The sequence below is a fragment of the Dermacentor silvarum genome, chromosome 9 (genome assembly GCF_013339745.2).
Source record: "Dermacentor silvarum isolate Dsil-2018 chromosome 9, BIME_Dsil_1.4, whole genome shotgun sequence".
Classification (NCBI taxonomy): Eukaryota; Metazoa; Arthropoda; class Arachnida; order Ixodida; family Ixodidae; genus Dermacentor; species Dermacentor silvarum.
This window is the reverse complement of record NC_051162.1, coordinates 158,130,586-158,154,469: the sequence shown is the minus strand read 5'-3', so window position 1 is coordinate 158,154,469 and position 23,884 is coordinate 158,130,586. Positions and strand designations below refer to the sequence as shown.

The following is a 23,884-nucleotide window of genomic DNA, read 5'->3' as shown; positions in this document are numbered from 1 at the left end:
CAGCTATACTCACCTCTCAGTTTTATTTTATCGGTTCTAAGCTACTGATTTGCTAGAAATTCACCAATTTCTTGTGCTGAAGGCCTCATATAGGAACGTCTTAATTACCTATTTTACTCATTAACAATGCATTTATCACTTTCGTGTTCTCTGCAGGTATGTATAACATTTTAAAGCTGTTTTAATGTGTCATTCTAATTTACGGTGCATTAAGTTTGTACTTGTTCGTCGCGTTAGCCCCCATTGGAAATGTTTTCTCTGTAAGGTTTTTTCAATGTTTTCTTGAAAGTCCTTGTGCAGGCTGTAGCAGTGTTTAACTTGGCTTGAAGTGTGTACACACCTATGATCCATCGTATACTTCATAATTGGCCGCTTAGACGAAATAACCTATGCAGTTTACAGAAATGCGATATCTATTTATGGCATGGAGTTGCTGCATTGCACGCTTTGTGCTTAAGTTTGTTTAGCTTAGGCATTTCATGTTACGAATAACGATATAGACTGTCAATAAGTGTGTCAAAGTTACATAAATTTATTCCAACGCTCTGCAAGCTTCATTCAAAGAAATTCAGTGATCCTATGAGCATATTCTAGTGAGTTCTCGCACTTACAGAGTCATCAAATCTGGGCTCAGTGCGTGGTCAGTTATATGGCATTATTTAATAAGAAGTGCTGAATCACCGGCTCAGTGTACACGTGTACAAGTTGATTATTGCCTGCGAGCATTACGAGGAAGGAAACTCTATTCCTGCACGATTGCTGGCGCAACTCGGCTCATTGAACATACCATCAAACATTATAGTGATGTCATCAAAGTGTTCGCGTGTAGCGACACCCTGCACAACGAAGCGAAATGGAGCCGCATCGGGTAAGCTATTGACCTGCAGATCAATGCCTATGGTTTCCTAATTCCTCGCCACCGCTGGATAGGACTGCTAAAGAACGAGTCGCGTAGTTGTAGTGATACGAACTTTATTCCTCTTAGTGGTTTCGGGCGGTGGGTGGGTCCCTCAGTCCATGGCTCCACTGGTCTCTGCGGCTCGCTGGGCTTGATCGAGAAGAGCTCTCTGGCTCTCTAGAACTTCGCTGGCAAGCCAAACCTGCCACTGCCTGTTACTTGGCACTTGCGCCGTAAGAGGGCGAATTGGAATTTGGAGGCCGTAATTTACACGTCCACGTTGAGTGGGCAGGAGAGGTACGTGTCCTTGGTGCAGCCAACGAGTCGCGTAAAGAAATGTGTGCACCGATTTAAGGGGTTAACCATTTTGTTCGATACTAGAGGGGGGGGTTACGAGCTTTTAAACAAAAAAAAAACTGTGCACGAACCGTCGACGATAATTGCCAATGTAAATGAATAGCCGAACGCTTCCAAAAAAACTATTCGCTTTGTTGAGGCAATCATGCGCTTGAACTCGTATATTTGTTACAGTGATGTTATTTGGCTGGCGCTTGTTGTTTCATTGCGTAAATTCAGCGCGCATCTGTAGCGGTGGTATACGGGCGCGCAACAGCACGCGCGTCTCAAAAGAGCTGCCAATAGCTAGCTTTCGGCTACGAACGCGCACCGCAACTCGTTGTGCGAGAGCCACGCCAATTGCATCGGCGCCTTTGTATCCGCGTTGATAGTCCAGCCACCACAGGCCACAACGAAAACGGTGCGAAAGAGCCAAAGAAATCTATTCGCTTTGAAAATCTTGCGCCCAACACTACAGTTCAGACGTTTCCTTTTCATTACAGCAACTTTCATTCTAGTCAGTTTAATGGTTGCTTAACGCAAGCATTTCTACGTTTCACATGAATTTAAATAGTGAAAGCAGAGACCGCGACGGGTTATTGTTTCCTCATTAGTATTGTAGTGTTTTGTGCAAACATGTGTGTGAAACTGCGTCTACGGGGCTTCGTGATGGAGTTTAAAATCGCAGCCTGCTCTCTCTCTCTCTCTCTTTTTATCTCTTTATCCCTTCACCCAGTGCAGGGTAGCCAACCGCAACTACCTCTGGTTAGCCTCCCTGCATTTCTATGCATTCTTCCTCTCTCTCTTTTCTTTCTCTCTCCTACAATAAGGCATCGTCCTTCTCCATATTTACCCTGTTGTCGGGGTTTGTCGTGTGGTCATAGACTGCACTCCTCCAATCGTATCTTTCTTTTTTTTCTTCTTTTTAAATTCCATAAGGAGTTACGTGCTAATAATCCCGATTGGTTCGTGATACACCGCACAGCAGTCGTGCAGTCGATGTACATGCAGAAATCATGCTCAATGTTTCACGCACGGTAAAAGGGTCCCGAAAAGATTTACTCCGCGAACAGTGGTGAAGTTTGAGCGAACGGCCTTCTAGAAAGGATAGTGCGGAAGCCGACTGTATCTGTTTTATTTGACCCGACTTTAGGGTTTCTTTCTGTGCACGACCGCGTGAGCATTTCTGTGACGTTACTTCATTTTTTTTTTTTCATGTGACCTGACTTTACGTTGCAGTGTGTTTTATGTGACCCTTTGTTGTGAGCTGTCCTTAGCGCATTTGTCGCCTGACTTCATTTCTGACTTTTTCGTCCCTGTTACATTTCAATTTATTAATGTGAAATATGGATTATAGAGAACGCATTTTATAAGTCGCTGTTGCAGTATCTGTATGAAACGGGCCTGCATGCTTATATTTAACTCCATTGTGACGTTATGCCGCGTGGCAAACCAAGCGGGGGAGAAAAAAAAATCAGTATTGGCTTGCTTTTTCACATTTAGTGCATGTTCATTTTGTGTGAAAAGGGAGTAGCCGACGACGCCTAGCGGTGCCAGCATCTCCCAACTATTGCGTTCTTTTTTTTTTTCTAAGAAATGTCCACGCTCTCTTTTGTCTTCGATGTCGTCCGCTTCGACACCTTGCCACTGCTTGTCACACTATATCAAGTGCGCGTTATACGTTACCCTGGTCCACGGCCGTGACGTGTCGCCTACGAAGTGGCTACGCCATTTCCCGAGCGCATGCGCAATTATCGTTTCCGTGCACTTCTATGTGTCGCTTCCTTGCACTACGCACAACGCACGCCTTGCACCTCCTCCAACCGCCCTGCCGTTCGTGTTGCAAGCACTGCGTTGTTGTTGTTGTTGTTGTTTGCACTGCTGACGCTTCTCTCTGTTTTGCAGGGCATGCAAGCCTTCCATCGGCACACCCGAAAGGGCTCCCTGGACTCGCTCAATGACCCGTAGGTGTCGAACGAGCACTACCTGCTGTTATTCTGCTGTTATCTGTGGTGCCCAGTTTAGTTCTCATTGTTTGCTTAGTTTATTTATTAAGGCGAAAGCCTTAGGTGGCTCATGTGTCGAAAAATTGACCGTCCGGCGTTATGGCACCAAAATTCAGTGGCACCAACATTGATGGTGCCACCATCGATAGTCGAACACACGAACATTGATGGTCGAACCCAGGACCATTGGTGGGAGTCCAACCCACGACCTTTGGTGCTAAGGCAAAGTTAATTGAGGCACTCGACCCCACGACCTTCGGTGGGATTCGACCTTTCGACCTTTGGTGGGACCAAAGTTCAGTGGCACCAAAATTGATGGTGCCACCAATGATGGTCCGACCCGCGACCATTGGTGGGAGTCGGACCCACTTTCATGTTAATTAGGGCGAAGTTGAGTCACAGCTAATTAAGGTAGAATGAATTAGGGCACGCGAACCCACGACCTTTGGTGGGAGAAAACAAGCAATACGAAGTAACAACGCATTCGAATGAGAATGTCAAGTAATTTGATAAATGTCTCGTGAGTGCGCAGGCTTTCGCCCTCATCGTCTTTGGCGTACGCTAAAGTGACGGTGAACTTTTTGCGATACTGCCAGTCTCGATAAGATAGGAGTTCGAGAATACTCGAAATTTCGAATACGAATCGAATAGGTGTTTGCTCTTCGCTTCACAAAGAAATAACTTCTGGGTATTTATATACCGAACAAAATCACGATTTTATTAAGAGGCACGCCGTAGGTCGGGACTCCGTATTTAGTTTTGACCGCCTGGGGTTCTCTAACGTGCACCTTAATCTAAGCACAGGAGCGTTATTACATTTTGCACCCATCGAAACGCGGTCTGCGAGGTGTAATCCACCCCGCAACCTCGAGTTTAGCAGCGCAACGCCGCTAAGCTACCACGGCGGGTATTCGATTTTTATTCGATTTCAGAATTCACTGTTCGAAGTGTTCGAATGTTCGTTTCTGGTCGAATACTATAAGGGAGAAAAGCACTTTTCTCAGTCTGCAGGGAGAAAGACCGATGTAACTGGTCATTAAATCGTTGCTGCCGTAGTCATTAAAGCACCAGATGCGTTCACTTTTACCTGGTTTCCTATTTACAAGTATCTCAGTTGACCTGACACCCAGTCGAGAAAGACGATATATGTATCACACGAAGTAAAGGACTTTTTTTTTTCTTTTTTTCCAATTGGACACCACGTGACTTTTTTGTTGCACTTAATTTAGCAAGTGAAATTATTCGATATTTTATTCGACATTCGTAGATTATCTTTCTTGAATATTCGATTCAATTTGAAAATTGTGCGAATGTAAATGAACGCCATATATGGCAATCGCTCTAGAGCAAAGGCTTCGAAACCACAGATGCCATGACAAATGTTTTTTTTTTTTTTCTTTCTTTTTATGCGCAGCCTAGGCATGCAGGCCGAGACACTACAATGCACTAAAATGATTCCAGTTTGTACAGCCGTGCTAGAAGAAATATCTTTTTGTTTCTTGCTGTTGCCGTGGAAAAACAAAAAGCTCGAGTACCAAGTTTACAACTCTGTAACGCAGCAACATAAAACAAAACGATAGGGTAATTCTGTAAACTGCACCTTTACATACGTCTAAAGTGAAAGATGTATTACCTTTGAAATTACTTCTTACTTGACTTAGGACTTTTGCAAAACTCTCATAAACATTGTAACAATTTCACGTAGGTTGTACATTCAGATATCAAATTTGTTCGCCTTAGATGCTCTAGCAAATGCAGGTTACAAAACTACGATAACTGTTTTTGCTGCCTGGGAGAGTTACGGATTTGTAAACTGCGTGCCTAAATTTTCTTTTTTAAGCTTCCCGATTTCCGGCAATTCTTATCAAAGAATTCGGTCCTAAATTAAAGTTATGCTTCCTGCAGTTGCTAGAATCTAACGTTATCTCACAAATGCAACAGAAATTATCCAAATCAGCTTAGCAGTTGTCTCGTAAAAGCATTTCTTCGTTTTACATGTATTTGAAAATGGAAATCGGAGTCGGTCCTGATCTAAAGCAGCTTCCTCTTATAAACGTGTCCGTTAAAAGAAATCACCCAACACAGACGGCCGCACGGGACAGCGTTTTACAAACGCTTTTCGCGCGTAATCCCACAGTTGCGACGTTCCCCGCTCAGAACTGCGTGCCAGCTCACTGGAAGACGACATGGGCCTCCAAGGATCGGCCAAGTACTGGCTCGGCAAGGACTACACAAATTTCATCTTCAAGGACCTCACCGAAGTGGACAACCCTTTTGTCGGTACGTCCTCCCATCAGCGTAGAACGCGCCCCGTTTTGGTTGCTTGGCGGTTCTCCGCTAGAATAGGGAGTTTTAGCTTGTCTGTAAACGTATTACGGTTTACGAAATTCCGCGTTACAGGAACCGGAGGTGGCAGATGACAACGATGTTAGGGACACCTTGCGACGCTTTGGTCAACTACAACGCGTTAGTAATTATTTTGTTTCGTCGGTTTTCTCGTCGAAGAGAGACTAAAGAAGCGAACTGCATGTTAAGTATTACGTGGCTTACGACTCTTTAAACTAGCAGCTAATTAGACGATATAGTTGGTCACTGTGATGATAACTCTGTGTCATCTGGGATTAAATTCTGCTTCACCAGAAGGCGCCACCAACGCGGCCGCTCACTGCGGACGTCCCCGGTGTTCCGTAATGAGCAATACGTTTACGAATAAGCTAAAACTATCTTATATTTTAGCGTAACGTTACTGCTCTACCGTTGCTGATACTGCCGGCCGTCAACTGCGCATGCGCGGAGTTTACCGCGCGTGAGCAGTTGGGCGGAAAGCTGTAGCTGGTAATGCGAGAGAATGATATGACGCTCTGCTATAAAACTACAATGTTGGTAAGCAGCGCGCTGGTAAAAATAAAAGAAAGAAAGAAAACGCAAACATGAATGATGAGTATGTACACAGGCGCCCCTTTGTATGTCATCGTTTATATTGGCGTGAACGTGCTTTTCCCTCTCTCTCTCTTTTTTTTTCTTCAAATGCGCTGCTTCACCACATAGATAGATCCCAACTAACCCCATCAGTGCCTATAAGATCCTTAGAGAGTTTTAGCGTGTTTGCTAAACGTATTACTTTTTAGAACACCAGGTTACCTATCGTAAACGTGGACGGCACCGGCAACGCTAGCATTGACATTTTGGGTAATGCTTTGTCCAACCTTAACATGTTAGAAACGTACGTGTTACATGGGTGCTCTCTTCGAAGGAGAGTTCGAAAGAAAATTTCCATATGTTTACGATTATGTCGCTACTAACACTATATGTCAGCAGCTAGGTAGCATAGTATGGTTGCTCACTTCAATAACAGCGGCGTCCTCTCTGTTTAAACTATTCTTGTCTCTACCAGCGTTGCCACTACTGTCGTCCGCGTCTTCAGTGGTCCGCTACTCCGCGAAGAGCAACAATCTAAAGCTACCTGTTGTCAGTGCCTGTGGCATATCTTTTCGTTGTTCTAAGCTCTGGTCACAGAAGTCGAGGGGCTCGCGTTCCAATCATAGCGAAAGAGTTGCGAGAAATACCTATGACTGGACAACTGAGACGTTGGTAGAGTTAGAGCTTCTTTATGTGACTGTTTCAATAGATGTACGCTGCAGACGCCTTAATTTACTACTTCACTTGTCCGAGCAGAAGAGCACGTTCGACAAACTGTTCGCTAAATTGAACATTCACTCAAACTTGCACCACCTTGGAGCATGATCAGTAATTGAAGCGTGTTAGAACAAATATTTGACGTCGTTCAGAAGCGGGCACATATTTGATGTCTTGCAGAAAAGAAAGTAAAAGAGAAAGTGATTACACCTGCTGCTTCACTAGTGTACACTGACTACATGAACTCTGGTAAAAAGTTGAGTGGTTTTCTCTGATGCCTTATCCTAGCTGCCTGATAATTTCTCATTTCCCGATCCCGTCACACCACCTAACCATGTGCTGTTCTATAGACTACATTTCCGTTCTGTAAAAAACCAATCCTTTACCATAATAAACCACAGATTGTCATATATGTATGCAAATTCAATGGCCTGGCTAACTCCACTCGTTTATTTATTAACTGCGCAAAAATGGGAAGTTTGGCTACTGAAGAGTCTTCTAAATTACCCTTCTTCCTGATACGCTCAATCACTTGCTCTCAGTTCACGCGGCCGTTCTGCAATCTTTCAACATTACGTCTATCACGTTTCGTTCCATCGTTCGTTGTGCTGTCCTTAACTTCTCAAGCTTCTTTGTTTACCTCCAAGTTTCTGCCCCATATTTTAGTACCTGCAGAATGCAATGATTACACACTTCTCCTTTCAAGGATATCGGTATGCTGTTGGCCCTCACTTGGTAATGCCTGCCGTATGCATCACAACCCCTTTTTTTTTAATTCTTCTGTCGATTTCCTTTTCATGATTCGAGTTCTCTGTGACTAATTGGCCTAAATAAATGTACTCTTGGACAGTTTCGAGAAGCTGACTGCAAGAGAGCCCGACCCTTACACGTCTAGCCCTTTTTTTTTATGTAGCACGTATTGAGCAACAGAAAGCTGGGTCGGGAATTTTTAGAGATGGTCTAGAATTTTCTCAATGACACTTTTGCTCTGCTTACCATCATATTTAATGAAATTTATTAATTAATAACTATGTAATTCTGCTGAAATACAAGAAATAGTTTGAGTAGAGAAGCGACAGCAAACAACATTACCTTGATTCTGTCCAGCTATAAATACTACGTGGCACTCGCATATTTTTTTTTTTTTTGCGCAGTTACGTGGGACACATAGTTGTAATGTTAAATGATGGGGTTTTACGTGCCAGAACCACGATCTGATTACGAGTCACAAATTTTGACCACCTGGGGTTCCTTAACGTGCACCTAAAGTTAAGTACACGGGTGTTTTCGCATTTCGTCCCCATGGAGATGCGGCTGCCGTGGGCGGGATTCGATCCCGCGACCTCGTGCTTAGCAGCCCAACACCGTAGCCACTAAGCAACCACGGCGGGTGTAGTCATAACGTGACCTGAAGCTAAAGTGCCATCGGGCTCGCTGGTCGGTCAAGCTTCTTCCTCATTCGTCTCATCTGCCGACCGCGCAGACATCGTGGACCGCAACGTGACGCCTAGGATGCCGTGGCACGACATCGGAGCGGCCGTTAGCGGAGCCGCAGCTCGAGACATCGCGCGCCACTTCGTGCAACGATGGAACTTCACCAAGGTGCGTCCTATACACATACATGCTTACTCGTTGCGAGAAGAGAGGATACAGTGGAATCTCGTTGATACAATTCTGCATAATACGTTTTTCGGGATAATACGTTTTTTTTCCTCTTATGTACTATTGTCTTACTTACGATTATTTTCGGATGATAAGTTTTATTTTCCAGTTCCCGTGAACATTGTATCAACGAGATTCCACTCTTTACGGTTCTCCTTTTGTGAGGGGCATTGGTTGACGGATTTCTGAATTTATTTATGCGTTAGCATTTGGAGTGTCAAAGTTGGAAAAACGTGTTTGTGAAGTGTGGCAAGCCGGCAACATGGAGTACATAAAGTCGAGCCCGGATATATAGAATCCACATATAACGAATTATTGTGTATACCGCACAGCAGTAAAATTCCGTTGAACATTTTTGTATAAAAATTTTGTTATATATATTGAAAGACCCATCTATCGAACTTCCTTGTGATCCCCTTCAGATGCGATATATCCGGGTACGACTGTATATATACTATATATATATATATATATATATATATATATAATCTTGTTCATCTGTACATCACCATCGCTTCTCGGCTTCATCTTCGGCGCGCTATAGCTCGTGCTTGTGGAATAAAGCGTTGGTTCAACCGTTGCTTCTCCATACATGCATAAATTTCGGGAACGACGCCCATTTAACCGTAAAACTGCACAGTTGTTCCACTTACATTTTTTACCAAAATGTTGTTTCATACATTGAAGCACAAAAGTAACTGGAACGCCCATGGATTTCGTCGGGCACTTTGGGAAATATCTCGAAACCGGTGTCATCCTGGAAATAGATTTCAATTTGGATACGTCTTGCTAGCTCACCTGCTACAATGCGCATATTGCAATATGTGTCGTTACACCAGTTAGTTAAGCAGTTAGTTAAATTGGGTTAATTAGTTTAATATGTGTTCGATTTATCGTGCTAGTAATGTCCGCCTCTTTGACTAATCCAGATCAAGGACAAGCATTATCCTATCTGCCACAAGCTACCTTTTAAAATTGCATAAAACTTGAACATTAGCCCTGTATATTCTACCGCACACTGCGACTCGGAGTTTTAGTTCGTCTACCACGGCTTCACGGAAATTGAGATTTCTGTCCCAAGCATTGCGCGGGCCCCTGTTAACTTTGATGCCGACAATACAAGCGTATTTCCTCCTGCAGTGTACGGTCTAAGTATAAATTCTTGTAATGGCTTTGCCACTTTTGATATCCCTTTGATGTGTTGTTCTTTCCTTCTCCCTTACATCTCCCCCCCCTCCCCATCAACAGTTCGAGAAGGCCAAGCAGCACGAGAACTACCCGTGGCTGCTTCCCAAGTCCTACCAGGACGTGGAGCTGGAGTCGACGCTACCGGAGTCTGCCGTCGGCACGCTCTTCACCGCAGACTGTCAGGTTTGTTCACGCTTATGCGAACTCGGCCGTGTTGCTAAGCTAGTAGGTTCATATACGGTGTATTTGCAGGTTAAACAAGCGCACACCTTAGATGGGACAGAAGGCATCTGTAAAGTTGCGCAGCCGGGAATAAGAGCTTTTAGGAGGAATTCTGTGATTTGCTTGTTTTTGTGTATTGCGAGGGGGCTACGGTGAACCTGCAATTTGATGCGCCGTGCGGTCTGCGCACCTTCCATGCATATATATTTGTCTGTTCGGAACAAACTAGTTGCGAGTTAGCGCTTGACCTTCGTGTGCCCGGTCGAAGGTTAGCGTTTGTTAAACCTGCAACTATGAACGCGGCTACCGCTGACTTTAAGTAGTTGCTTAACCGCAGAGCATTTTGGGTAACCTGCAACTATGAACGCGGCTACCGCTGACTTTAAGTAGTTGCTTAACCGCAGAGCATTTTGGGTATGATTCGCACTCGCGATTTTCATTTCTTCCAAAACGTTATGTCGGTACGCATGTAGTCTGCGCAGGAACGAAGTTACGTTGCAGACTATTTTTTAGCTGAATGCAGTGGCGTGACCACTGGGAGAGAACACGAATGCCACTCCGCTGGAATGACAACTGGACGTTTGATAATCGCTTCAACACGTATAATATGTGGTAGTAGTGATTTTATTGAAGAAGAAAATGACGCTTATTTCTGCTGCCCAATAGGGAGCACGGCGCTGCGTCAGGGGAAGGGGAAAAAGGCGATACAGATGTTGAAAGGAAGGGAAGAGAAAGAGAAGCAGCAAGAGTCTCATCCGATCATGGAGGAGGCGTATAATGTGGTGAAGCAAACAGAACGAAATATACGGGGTTCTTTACTTGATACTTTATATAGCTTTGTTTGTTTGTTTTGTTTGGTTGTTTCTTTTTTGTTTGTTGTGTTTGTTTGTTTGTTTGTTTGTTTGTTGCTGACTGCGACAGTATGGGAAGTTTATCTATATACTGAAGAGCCCGCTACCCCGAAATTGTAGCCATGAACAAATAATAAACAATCACTAAATGAGCGAACAATGTCAAAAATTCGTCGGCCCTTCCACTCCGTGTAGATCGTTAAACCAGCGAAGCTGAAACGTGCGGACCCGGCCGATAACGGAGGTATACCTCCGTTATCGGCCACCCCCGTTTGCTCTCTGATCCACACCGCTGTCTTCCTGTCTCTTATCGTTACGCCTCACATTTTATTGCGATAGCAATTATATGGACCCTCCAAGCAGATTTGTGCCGTCGTCGTCGCCGTCGCCGTGAGCTTCCGTATAGAGTCCTACGGCGGTGAAATCGTCGCCGTACGCCGTATGCTGTATGTGCGAGTGCAAGCGCGCGAGGGACGCGCGCTTTCACGGGGAGCGAACGCACGGCGGAGCAAACGCGACTTCTTCCGTCGCGCGTAAGACCGTGGGGGGACGGGAGGGAGGGGAGGTGACGCGACGTTTAGCTGCGGCGCCAAATGCGTATTTATATCAAAACGTTGCGAGGCCAGAAGGTGGTAAAGACTTCCGATGCTGCTCGACGAGTGTCCCTTTCTGATCTCGTCGAAAACCTCCGAGCAGCCCCCAGAGGCGCCGGCAACAGTCACCAACGCCGCGCGCGTTCGGTGCGAACGCGGGCAAAACGCCAACGGCGTCGACAACAGTTCTACGCATTGCTGATGATTGGTGCATGTCCAAGTTTATACAGCTGATAAAACTACTATCCTTACTCCGTATAGCTCTCTACTAATTTGCTATCGCAATTGATGATTTGCCTTTCGGGTGAAAGTGCGACATTTTTTTCGTTCGATCGCTCTTTGCGCGGTCATTAACTTTTCGAGCTTCTTTTAACCTCCAAGTTTCTGCCTGATATGTTAGCACCGGTAGCACCGGTATGTTAGCAATGGTGATTGTACAATATTTCTTTTAAATGTGAAGCATTTCTTGCCGGCGGCTCTGTCCGTCCCTCCCTCCGCCGTGCGGCGTCCACACCCGCACTGCGCATGCACATCCTCCTCCCCCTCCTCTCCTCTCGGCATTCCTCCTCTCCTCTGCGACGCTCCTCTCCTATCCGGATTGCGCAACGAATGGCAACACCTGCGGCTCCGCGCGCGATAATGCGAAGCAGCTTAGGTTAGACGCGCGACGGAAGGCGCTGCATACGCCGCTGGGGGGCGCCACTGTAGCTCGCGGTATAATTACGCGCGCGCGCGCTCCGCTCCTCTCATTCTCCTCCCGCAACGCCGCGATGAGTGCCACGGACACCGCCAGCGTCAACGCCAGTGTCAGCGCCGTGGACAGCGCCGCGGAGAAGAGGGCTCGAGCCGCTGCCACGAAACGGCAGCGGCGACAGGCCGATCCCGAACTTCGGGATCGCGAAGCCGGTAGCTATGTACCTCAACCTAACGGAAACGACGAACTGAAAACTAATGGGAACTTAATTAAGTCGGGACTCCATGGCTGCTTCGCATGACTACTCAGGGTTCCCTTACGGGAAGATGGTGTAAGGTTTGTTTCAAGGATAGTGGTAAGTTGGCCCTCATGATTTTTTAGTGACTACCGTGTGCGCTCCAGCCCATCTTTATTACTCTGTAAAAATGTTTCATTTATATATATATATATATATATATATATATATATATATATACGAAACATTTTAGAGAGTAATGAAAATAAATCAATATACATATATATATATATATATATATATATATATATTCGGCGAGACAACTACGAACGCGAAACCTTAGAGGCAAAGTAAAGCGTCTTGTTAAGAGAAAGGATGGTGATCAGAACTTGGCAGAATTCCCAGAGCAACTGCATCCATAACGTAAGAACATCCTGTTGTGAAATTTTCTGAAGCAATCCGGTTCCCGCAAATTTAACGCGCCCAACGAGCAGTTGAGCACATATCGGTGACACGTACACGTCGTTCAGGTCGTGGTACGGCTTCAAACAACGACACCGTGACAAAGTCCAAATCTCGCCCTTTGATACTTTGCTCGACCGCTACTGATATTCCGGTTGCGACCGCACGGCCTTAAGAGCCCCATTCGCGGGTCATCCAGCTGTTGGATGGATGGATGGAAACTTTTATTGAGCGATGGTAAGATTCGCGGTGAGTCTTCAAAGATCGAGGCTCTTGGTGTTGCGGTGGGGGAAGTATTTTCTTCGGGTACCCTTATAATAATTGAGAATGGACGAATAGTCACATGGTACTGGAACGGGTGCCTCAGGGGCAGGGTGATCGGGTGCTCGGCTTGTATATCCTCGAGCGACCCTGTCCGCCGCCTGGTTTCCTTCCCTCCAGCCCCGCGTGGCCAGTGTCCATATGATCTTATGCCTTATCGGAGTTGTTCGAATGTCCAGTTGTTAGCCAGCGTCATGTGCCCTTAGGAGGATATTTCGCGCAGGTTGACAAACGCTCAGCCATTTCACGGGCTGACCAGTTGTTTGAGTAAGGCTGCCAAATCCACGCCGTCATTTTCGTGATTTTAATTAAGTAACTTCTTGCGCACGCCAACGCAGCAGCGACACGGCGGTAGGTTAAATGAAGGCACTTAGCTGTACTGTCTTATTTGTCGCTGAAAAGGGGCGCCGTTGCAGCCGGCAGGAAAATTAGCCGGTATAACTGCCTTTTTGTGAAGTCGTCCGTTTCCGACACGATGTCAAAAGAACGGTGCGTTGAGTGTTCGTTTGGTGTGTGTGTGGGCACGCTCGTGTGCGTTTGTGCATGCGCATGTCTGCGTATTTGTGTGCGCTTGTGTGTGTGTTGTTAGTGCGCGTGCGGATGCGTGTACGTATGTATGTGCCGTGTGTGTGTGCTTATCTGACGTGTTTGTGTGTGCACGCGCGCGTGTATTTGTGCTTATATGTCGTACGTGTTTGTGTGCGCATGTGTTCGTGAGTTTATGTGTGCGTGTGCATATGTGTTGTTTCTCTGCATGCGTATGCGTCGTGTGGGTTTGTGCGCATGTGTGTGCTTATGTGTCACGTTTTTGTGTGCACGTGCATTCGTTTGTGTGTTTTTGCGCGTGCTTGCGCATGCGTGGGTGTCGTGTGTTTGTGTGGGCGTGCATGTGTCGTGTTTGCGTACATACGTGTCCTCTGTGTGCTTGTGCGTGTGCTTGTGTGTGTGTTACCTACGTGCGTGTTTGTGCGTGTGTATGTGTCGTGTGGTTGTGTTTGTGCGCTGTGTAGTTTGTGTACATGCGCGAAGCAACCCCTCTCGGACTTAACTGAGTGAAAGGATAAGGCATGCACTAAGCATACTGTCTATCGACCTTCGTTTAAAGCACGGTTCGTTGGACCAGGGTGCTCTTACATTAGGCGACAAGCTGGCGAACACGGTCTCAAAAACAGCTTTCAGGAGTTGCTCAGGGCGCAATAAAGTTGCAGCTGTTAACGCCCGTATAATTTATTATTTTTTTAGTAAGAACTCTGTAAAATCAGGTGTCAGGTAAGCATATGTTCAGATGACCCGCGTATAATTATCTATATTATAAGCTTGAGAAATCAGCTCATCTTGGAACCCGTCTTGGAACTCTCTTCGTTGCAGATATTGCGCAGTGCGAGCAACTGGTCTACGGGTATCAAGGCGGTCGAGTCCTCCATCCACTCCGCTTACATCGACAACATCGTCAACGCCAAGCACTACATCTACATCGAGGTCAGTTGGTCATCGGTCAAGTCACAGTGAACACCTGCGACATAATTTTAAGCGATAGCTTTCAGCCACCTTCTGTGGTCGTTGAATGGCGTTTCTAACCTAAAGCCATGCTGATTGGCTGAAACAAGTGGCGAGGTTGTTGGAGGAGGTGCGAAGACGAAAGGGTAGGCTCGTAGGATAGCGACGAGAGAGGAGAAAGGCGCGCGCGCCACTGGCGGGAGTGGCGCGGAGGAGTGGGGGGAGGGTGGCTCAGACGCGCTCGCTATTGGCTGGAAGCGGCGTCTCAAAGGAGAGACGTGTGCTCGGCAGAGATCGGCGGCGCTAGCGTCAGTTCCACTCTGGCGCTGAACCGGGCTGCGGAAGATAGCGCCAACTTCTTTCTCTTCTTAAGAACCACGTCTCTCAGTTAGCTTGCTCGAGCGGTCGAGTCACTCGTTAACAAGCCAGACTCACCTTGTTTGCCATCTCTGTCAATGCATTGGCCTTCAGGTGGAGATGCAAAATTTTGTTTGTTTCTTCTGTTGCCAGTGCTATTATTAGCCATCATGTACTAACTGCTGGCTGCATGATGGGATAACAGGGACGCTAAGCGTAGGCACAAAAAACATTCGTTTACTGACACTTCTCCACTACATTCGTTACATTTAACGATGATCTTCGTGAAAACAAAAAAGTTTTTCTAATTTACTTGAAAGTGTTCATTTTAAGTTTGGCTTAACTCTGTGGACGTGCGGATTGTGTCTAAGACATGGTATACCGCGAATGCATGCCAGCATAAAGAGTCAAAAGATAAAACAGATCTGACTTTCCAATTTCTTTCTGGTCAGCCTGTTTCTAAGATTGATCTGTGTAAACTAGCAATAAATCATTTCGGATATTGGTGTAAATGCGCTGATAACTCGCCCCGGCGGCTTAGTGTCTATAGCGTTAATTCTACTGTTCAGTGTTAGGCCGTTGGTTCAATTCTCTGCTGCAGTTTGAACGGGGACAGACTGTGAAAAACGCTATGCTGCCGAAATTCGAGTGTATGTCTAAGAAGCTCGGGTGGTCAAATTAATACGGAGCCCATCACTATGTCATGTCGTTCATACTAATGCAAGAGCTTGATGCCAGGTTATTAAATACATCGTATAACAAACGGCTCACGCTAAATAAATATTTTCTCTTGCTCTCATAGTCCCATGTCTTGCGCTAGGACGTTAATCACCATAAGTGGTAATTTGAGGCCTATGAGTATTACTCGAGAAATGTTTACTCCAAGGCTTATCTTTGTGGGTGTCAGCTGGAACGCGAGGCTTTAGCCGCATTATTAGTTTTTCGTGTCTTAGCACAGAAATAGCGCCAGTGCGCGTGATGCGACGTGCAGCTCGCGTTCTTCCTTCTTTTCCAGAACCAGTTTTTCATCACACTGGAGCAAGGGAACCCGACTGTCGAGAACCAGATCGGCGAGGCCCTGTTTCAGAGAATCCTCAAGGCACACAGGTCTGACGTCGCTTTGGCGCTGGTCGCCTGGATCTCGCGGTCTTTGAGCTTGCATTTTCACTCAATTTTACATCGACTTCAACGAAAGCAGTTTTCTTCATCGTTCTTTTTAGAATTCTACTTTCGGCAATTAATTATTTATTTAAATAAGTGGTCGCACTTTCTTCCGAAAGGCGAAGTATCGATTGCGATAGCAAACTGGTGGACAGCTATACGAAGTAAGGATAGTAGTTTTATCGGCCGTATAAACTTGTAAACATAGGCATAATAACTCAATGAACAAGCATGGTGTCACGCGCGCACAAGCAAACATGAACGCTTCTCACCCGATTACCGCGGAAACTCGCTGTCAAAACGCTGTAGTGAGTAAGCGCGGCGGCAGCCGTGAGTGAATTGACCTTCGCGTCGCCGCTCGCATCAACGTGAACTAAGCCGCGAAAATTAACACAGCGAAAACTCAGCGAAAACTCTGCCCTCGCCAGATGGCTTTCAAGAGACAGCCGCCCTGGCGGGCGCGCGCGACTTAGAACGCGGCGCCCGCCACCCCCCCTTCCCTACCCTCCCTCCGGAGCGTGGCGCGCGACTGGAAGACGGCGCGCTTCAGACCCATTCACACTTGCGAGTCGCAGAGGTCGTGCGACCGTTCTGGTCGAAAAGCGACAGTCGCAAATGGTCGCATTTGTCGAAAAGCGACGGTCGCAGGCCAGTCGCACGCTGCTTGAATTTTCAGTCTTGCGATTGCGAGTCCCAAACCGCTAAATCAATCAGCGAGGACCCTGAAGCAGCGCGTGATACTTTGTGCATCCGGTTGTCATTGCCGGCGGCAGACAAGAAACACGAAAACAAAAAGATGTTACTGTATGAGTTGAAACTCACACGAGGGAGACTAGAAATGAAAACTTCATTCCTCCTCGTGCGCTCGCAGATCTGGAAGTAGGCCGCCAGCATGCCCGGCCACATCCCGCGAACGGAGGCACGGGCGGACCCACCACCGCCGCCGTCTTCTTCTCTGCGCACCCGCTTGAAGTGCCTGCACGACCGTGGTGCACATCGAAACCGCCACGACATCCTCCTTTTCACTCAGGTCGTCGTGGTACATCGCCAACAGCGATGAACTAGAGCACACAGAGCGCGAGTGCGGGAGACGTGGACAAAGCAGACGAAACTCCCGAAAGCGCGCGAACGAAGTCGTTCCCGAGAGTTCTCGTTTCGAACGAGAAGGCGCTGAGGTCGCCCTTGCAAGTGTGAACGTCGGTGTTGTCGAGCTACTGCCTGGGCGCAGGCGACTGATGGTTGCATGCCCTTCGCGACTCGCAAGTGTGAGCGGGCCTTTCCTTCCCGCTTCCCGCACTTGCGTGCGCGAGATTGAGCCGCGATCGCCGGGTGAGCCGGCGATCGCGCTTTCACTCGCACGTACAGCATACGGCGCCCGGCGACGATTTTATCGCCCGTGGACTTTATACGGAACGTCACGGCGACGCCGACGGTAGAAATTCGCCTGGAGTGACCACATAATTGCTATCGCAATAAAATGTATTTGCACTTAAATTATACTTTTAAATAGGTTTTAGAATTATGCTTTAATTATATGGAATGGCAGAAAAGCCTGGAATTATACTATACATATACAACCATAGTGTCTGCGAGAGTCCACAGTTACGGACGCGGAAAAGAACACGCGCGTGTTTTGTGACTTTGTTTACAAACTCATTGTGGTGTGACTTGCCTTTGCCTTTTATATTTATATGTTTGTGGGGGAATAGGACTGTGTGCTGTGGATTTGTGGCCCTGTGGCGTTCTTTCTTTTCATTTTCTCACTACCTATATTTTTTATATTGTTGCTTCTGTTATGCGAAAAGGAGTAGCCGTCACCATTATAGGGTGACTACATCCTTTTCATTTTATTTTCATTTCAATAAACAAATAAACAAAAAACATCTTCCCGATTCATTGGTGCCTGCGACACGGAATTCGCGAACGCTGTCCTTATCTAAGCAGACCAGGGGCAGTACTTTTCTCACATTACAGGCGATGAGTCTGTGCTCACCTCGATAACTGAAGCAAGCTTCCCGTCGTTTAGATTCGAACATTCCGTTTGATCTACGTGTTCCTTTTCTTGTTTCACTTTGCGCAAGCTGGTTTGTGAACTTTGAGAAGAGCCATCGCATAACACACACGTATCATCATAATCAGCCTATATTTAGGTACACTGCAGGACGAAGGCCTCTCCCAGAGATCTCCAATTACCCCTGTCTTGCGCTAGCGTATTCCAACTTGCGCCTGCAAATTTCCTATCTTCATCATCCCACCTGGTCTTCTGCCGTCCTAGACTGCGCTTCCCTTCTCTTGGTATCCATTCTGTAACCCTAATGGTCCACCGGTTATCCATCTACGCATTACATGGCCTGCCCAGCTCCATTTCTTCCGCTTGATGTCAACTAGAATATCGGCTATCCCCGTTTGTTCTCTGATCCACACCGCTCTCTTCCTGTCTCTTAACGTTACTCCTAAGATTTTTCGTTCCATCGCTCGTTGTGCGGTCCTTAACTTGCTTCTATTACATGGTTCTATTACATTAACTAGTTCTATTACATGGCGTCACGTATGCGCGTGGAGCTAACTGCGGCACAAGCTAACTTGAAGCCACGTTTACACGAATGCGATGCACCAGCGTGCACACGTACGTAGCGCATCAACCCCCTTTCGGTTTTGTCCGAAACGAGCTTATTATGCCTGTTCTTACGCGATAGCCTTAAGGGCCCCGTGTTGCAGAAAATCCGGCGTCGCTGTCGGCGTCGTTGGCGGAAATAATCATGCCGAACCACATCATCCCGAACCACCCCGACCGGGCATGCCGTTCGCTTGGAGCAAGGCGTTAGTGAAAAAAAAATGAATTTCTCGAAGTAAAATCCGTCAGAAAATTGTAAAGCACGACTTAATCACAACCTACAGACGTGATAGCGTCGGATTGTAATTTAAATATACGAGAAAAAAGCCTGATAAGCAGCCAGGGATCTTTGAATGCTATCGCGTTCCGCTCTTAATGGCGAAGCTTAAGCGGCCTCCAAATTTTTGTTCTCCAGCATGCCTCGTCTACGAGTGAATGCGGGCAAGTGAGTGAGTACGAACTTTATTTAGGTCCTGAGGAGAAAGAATTAAGGCCCAGCTAATCAATCCGGTGGCTCTACCCAGGTCGGGGCCGGTAGACAGAGTCCTTCGGCGACGGCCCGGGCCCTCTGGACAGCCTTGAGCTGAGCGATGAGCTCTGTGCTCCTGAGCGCTGAGTCCCAGGACGACTGGTCAGGAAAGTCCGTGCCCGCGTTGGCAGGGCACAGCCAGAGCATGTGTTCGAAGTGTTGTATTCGTGGCCGCAGTGTGGGCATGCAGTAGGAAGGTCAGGATTGATCCTGCTTAGTGTTGTTGGTGTGATGTATGTTCTAGTCTGCAACTGTCTGTAAGTGAATGCGGGCGAACGTCCGGTGTCCAGCTTTCACTCTCTGCCCCTTGATGCGATCCGTTAGCCGTTTTGCATAAATTCGCTAGATTTGACTTCACCCGCGCAAGCTGCAGGCTTTCGCACTTAGGCGATTCGACTCTCCTAGCGAATCGTCCTTGTTTACAGGATTGCGAGGGGCTAAAGATATTGATGCGATATGCTATACTGTCGCATGCATGTATTCGCGTCTCTTTAAACGCTGATAGAATTCCGTTACAGTCAATCGTGGGCAACCAGAAGACTGGATATTGTATACTAATTCGTAACAGCTTGTCGGATTCGATGTTAGTGGCATTATGGTGCACATGGTCTCGCTAAGTGCAGCCTCAAATGCGTTAGACTCAACGCGTCAGGTACGTTACATTTGCAACGTACTTTAGTGTTTTCGTCCTTTACAAGTCACGTACTTATTCTCAGGTCAGCGTGGGCGGCTTGCGGGGCACTGACTGTGATGTCTTGTATCGCTTTTTTTTTTTTCTTGCGCATTTCGTTTGCATGTGGTGAATTAGCAGTACGCTGGAAAACGGTGACACATGCCACCGGCCCGTTTCAACGTGGAGTGTGTAAAGTCACAATGGTAATCGTCAACCATACCCCTCTTCCTCCTTTGTGATGCAGGAACAAGCAGAACTTCCGGGTGTACGTGGTGATGCCCCTGCTTCCGGCCTTCGAAGGCGAAGTGGGCACGGACACGGGCACCGCCATCCAGGCCATCACCCACTGGAACTACGCTTCCATGTGCCGGGGGGACTCTTCGATACTCGAGCGCCTCAAGGCGGCCGACGGTGAGCTCGCGATCTATGTATGATTCATTGCCTCCGAGATAGCGTCCCGCGCGCTGTCGCGCCGCCAGATCTTTGAGGCCATGTATATACGTTATACCGCGATACCAAGCGTGATAAGCACGAAATTAAGCAGGGGAGAGTTTCTTCCTCAGTGATTCACCGCCTTCTGCGGAATAAATTAAAATACAGGTTTGGCTGAATATGATCAGTCTAAATATATTTCGTGTAGCTCTTTATAGCCGCTTTAGGCAAGCATGATATGCTTATACAACAATAGCTGTGAGGGGTACTTCACATGATTTTTTGGCGTTGGTCGCAGCTGTCGTCATCGCAGATATCATCACTGGTTTCCTTGGTAAAGGTTGGGAGAAACCAAATCTGTCTACTTGTTCCCGCCCGATAAGAGCAGAGAATAATAGCTTTGTTCTGTGACGTCATCAAATCGTCATCATCGTCGCTCGCCTTGCCATTGAAGTCGTGCATGCCGTTGTGTCGTCTATTGGTTTCGGTGGCACTTGCGACATTCTGTCCAGTACTCAGCTCTCTGCAATTTTTTTTTTCTTTTGCTCCTTGCGCAGTTCCCGACCCGACCAAATACATCGACTTCTTTGGACTCAGGAAACACGACGAACTGCACGGAAAGCTGGTGAGCATCTGGTCATCATGAGAATAATCACCATCATGTCTTTAACTTTATTGCGATATGCAATCATATGGACACTTTCGTCATCATCGCCGTGATGTTCCGTATAAAGTCTGAGTGCGATAAGACAGTGCACCGCGCACCGTATGCTCTGGGTGCAAGGTAAAGCGCGCCAGGGTGGGCGAAGAAAAAAAGTCACAGGCCTGCGCGGCACACGCAGCACAGTCATAGCGTAAGCTGGTGGAGCGGCTCAAGAGTAGCTCCAATTTCGGCACCACGCACACCAGGGTCTTCGCGACAAAGTCTCTTCGCCTCGTTTTGACGAGAACGATCTGAACTGCCAGCCCGGCGTCGACGGCGAGCTGCGGCCTCTAAAGCTCTCTGCACAGCAGTCTGCTGAGCCCGATGATGCCTGGCCGCGCAGGCCTGTGACGTTTGCAGGCACCTTAACTAGATGGCGCCACCATACTGGCAGAGGCTGGGGATCGCGTTTTTTTATGGTGCGCCTCGTCTGAATCCCATCTCGTAGTCTGCGCATGCGCACGCTGCGTTTGCAGGTGTCTTAACTAGATGGCGCCACCATACTGGCGGATGCTCGGATTGTCTGCGCCTGCGTTTATAAAAGCGCATTTTATTGCGATAGCAATTATATGGACACTTCAACCGGATTTCTGCCGTCGTCGTCGCCGTCGCCGTGAGGTTCCGTATAGATAAAATCTTCGCCGCGCGCCGTATGCCCCAGCGGAAGCGTGCGGGGACGCGCGCTATCACGGCGAGCGAACGCACTCAATCTCCCACGCACAAGCAAGGAAGCGGAACGCCAGCGCCGGAGGGAGCGGGGGGGGGGGGGGGGGCACTTCTCTGCCAACAACCGCGCTCGTCGCTCGTCCGCACAGTCTCTTATCTCTCCCACGCGCAAGCAAGGAAGCGGGAAGCCAGCGCCGGAGGGAGTGGGGGGGGGGACGCACTTCTACGCTGCCAACAACCGCGCTCGTCTTTCGTTCGACCGCACCGTCTCTTATCTCCACACGGCTCTGACCTTTATGCGCCGTGCATTCGCCGCTCAGTTTCCGTTGAAGCGATAGACCGCGACCGATAGGCAGCGTTTTCACAGTCGTTGGCTGCAGTCATTCAGCGTGATCTCTTCATGTTTGTTTGTGCGCGCTCACACCACGCTTGTTCATTCAGTTAGTAATAGTCGGGCCACATTTTCCAATGCACGCTACACATGCAATGCTGCCCAGATCGGCAGTGCAGCTCTACAGGTGTGTCCCTTCGCACGCGCTGCCCACGGTAAGCGCTTCTCATCAACACCACCGTTTCACACGCGCCTTCTCGTGGTCATCGAGTCTCTCTTCATGTCGGTCTACTTACGCCGCAGCACACCTGCTTACATAATCAGCTCATGTTTACTACAATTCATATTGCTACCAAAGCCACTCACCTTCGTATGACATTGCTGTGTTGCCATCGCAGTCATTGCTTCGCCCTTAGGGCGGAACTGTGACATTTTTTTTCCGGTGCCCGATAGCAAGCGCTTGCGCGGCTCAGTGGTAGAGTATTTGGCTCCCACGCAGCGGGCGCGGGCTCGACATTGGCGGGAACCGGGTACTTTTTTCGCATTTCCAGCGATAGCGGTTACGATCGCCGGACGCCGTCGGCGGAGGAAGCGGTGGCGGCGGAGAGAGAGAGAGAATAAACATCTTTAATGTGTAAATGCAGCTTTGGAGAGGTGTCCTCATTCCAGAATGCCTTGAGCTCGGGCCGCGTCCTGGGCCCTCGCAATCAGCCGTTGCTGATCTTCGAGGTCGGCGGACACCATCGCGAACCGAAACGGCTATTGTAATGATCCCATAACAGCCTTACGCTGTAAAATGGTAGTTTGATGCACGCGCTATGTGAGGAGAGCGTGCGTCTCCTTCCCTAGTCCGGTCCTGGCTACACAGGCTGTCCGCGCGGCTGAGCACCAACGCGGCCCGCGCGCCGTATCGTGGAGGTAATCTGCGACGGGCGCAATGGTTAAGGGCGATCCTGGATAACTGGTGGCATCATGCCCGCATGGTGGCTTCATGCGAGGTCGCGTAGTCGCATGTTTCGGACCCGGGGTGATGCGAGAGGCAGCACGATGCGTTCGCTCCTCGCCGCCGGCGCTCTTCATCACGCCAGCGTAGGGCACCTCGATCCAACAAGCCCGTTCTTCAGGGTGAGGACACGGTCTCCGCCGACGCCATATTGGTTCTCGGCAGCCCCGCGCCTGCTTAGAGCGTGTATGAAAGCCGTCGTGATTATGGTGAAATCATCCGCATTTGCGCGAGGAAACAGCAGTTGGAATTTGGAAAAGGAAGTGTTCCGTTTAGCAATATATTCTCGAGAAAGCTTTAAAACGCGAAATTAGGTGCTTAAAAGCAAGGTTTACTCAGGAGCTCCTATCTACGTATATACACGTGAACAGGGAAATTTGTTTCTCGGCAATGATTTCAGCAAGCTTGAAGTTCGTTGCATCTAAAGGTAAACTCTACCGACTGTATGAAATACACGCATACATACGCACGCACACACACGCACGCACGAAAACGCGCACACCTTAACACAAACACACGCACGTGCGTACATGCACGCACACACATGCAGTCACGCACACTAACGCATGCACAGACGTGCACACACATGCAGTCACGCACACTAACGCATGCACAGACGTGCACACATGCACACGAACATGAACGAAAACACATACACAGTACGCACAATACATGCAAAAACACGCAAGCACGCACACAAGTGCGCACACGAATACACACACAAGCACGTGCACACATCCACGCGCACATGCACGCACACACAAATACGCACGCATGCACGCACACGCCTTTCTGTCGCATTGGGTGCCAGATA

The 23,884-nt window shown here is 47.9% G+C and overlaps 1 protein-coding gene across 1 annotated transcript in view; it reads left to right on the top strand.

The window, feature by feature from the left end:
• The window catches only part of LOC119464572 (phospholipase D1-like), a 141,834-nt gene that overhangs the window by 103,572 nt on the left and 14,378 nt on the right, over window positions 1-23,884 (top strand). The window contains 8 exon segments of the mRNA XM_049656116.1: window positions 3,140-3,198; window positions 5,378-5,520; window positions 8,360-8,478; window positions 9,787-9,909; window positions 14,473-14,583; window positions 15,974-16,065; window positions 20,180-20,346; window positions 20,925-20,992. Of these exon segments, the coding sequence (XP_049512073.1) occupies window positions 3,140-3,198; window positions 5,378-5,520; window positions 8,360-8,478; window positions 9,787-9,909; window positions 14,473-14,583; window positions 15,974-16,065; window positions 20,180-20,346; window positions 20,925-20,992 (882 nt within the window).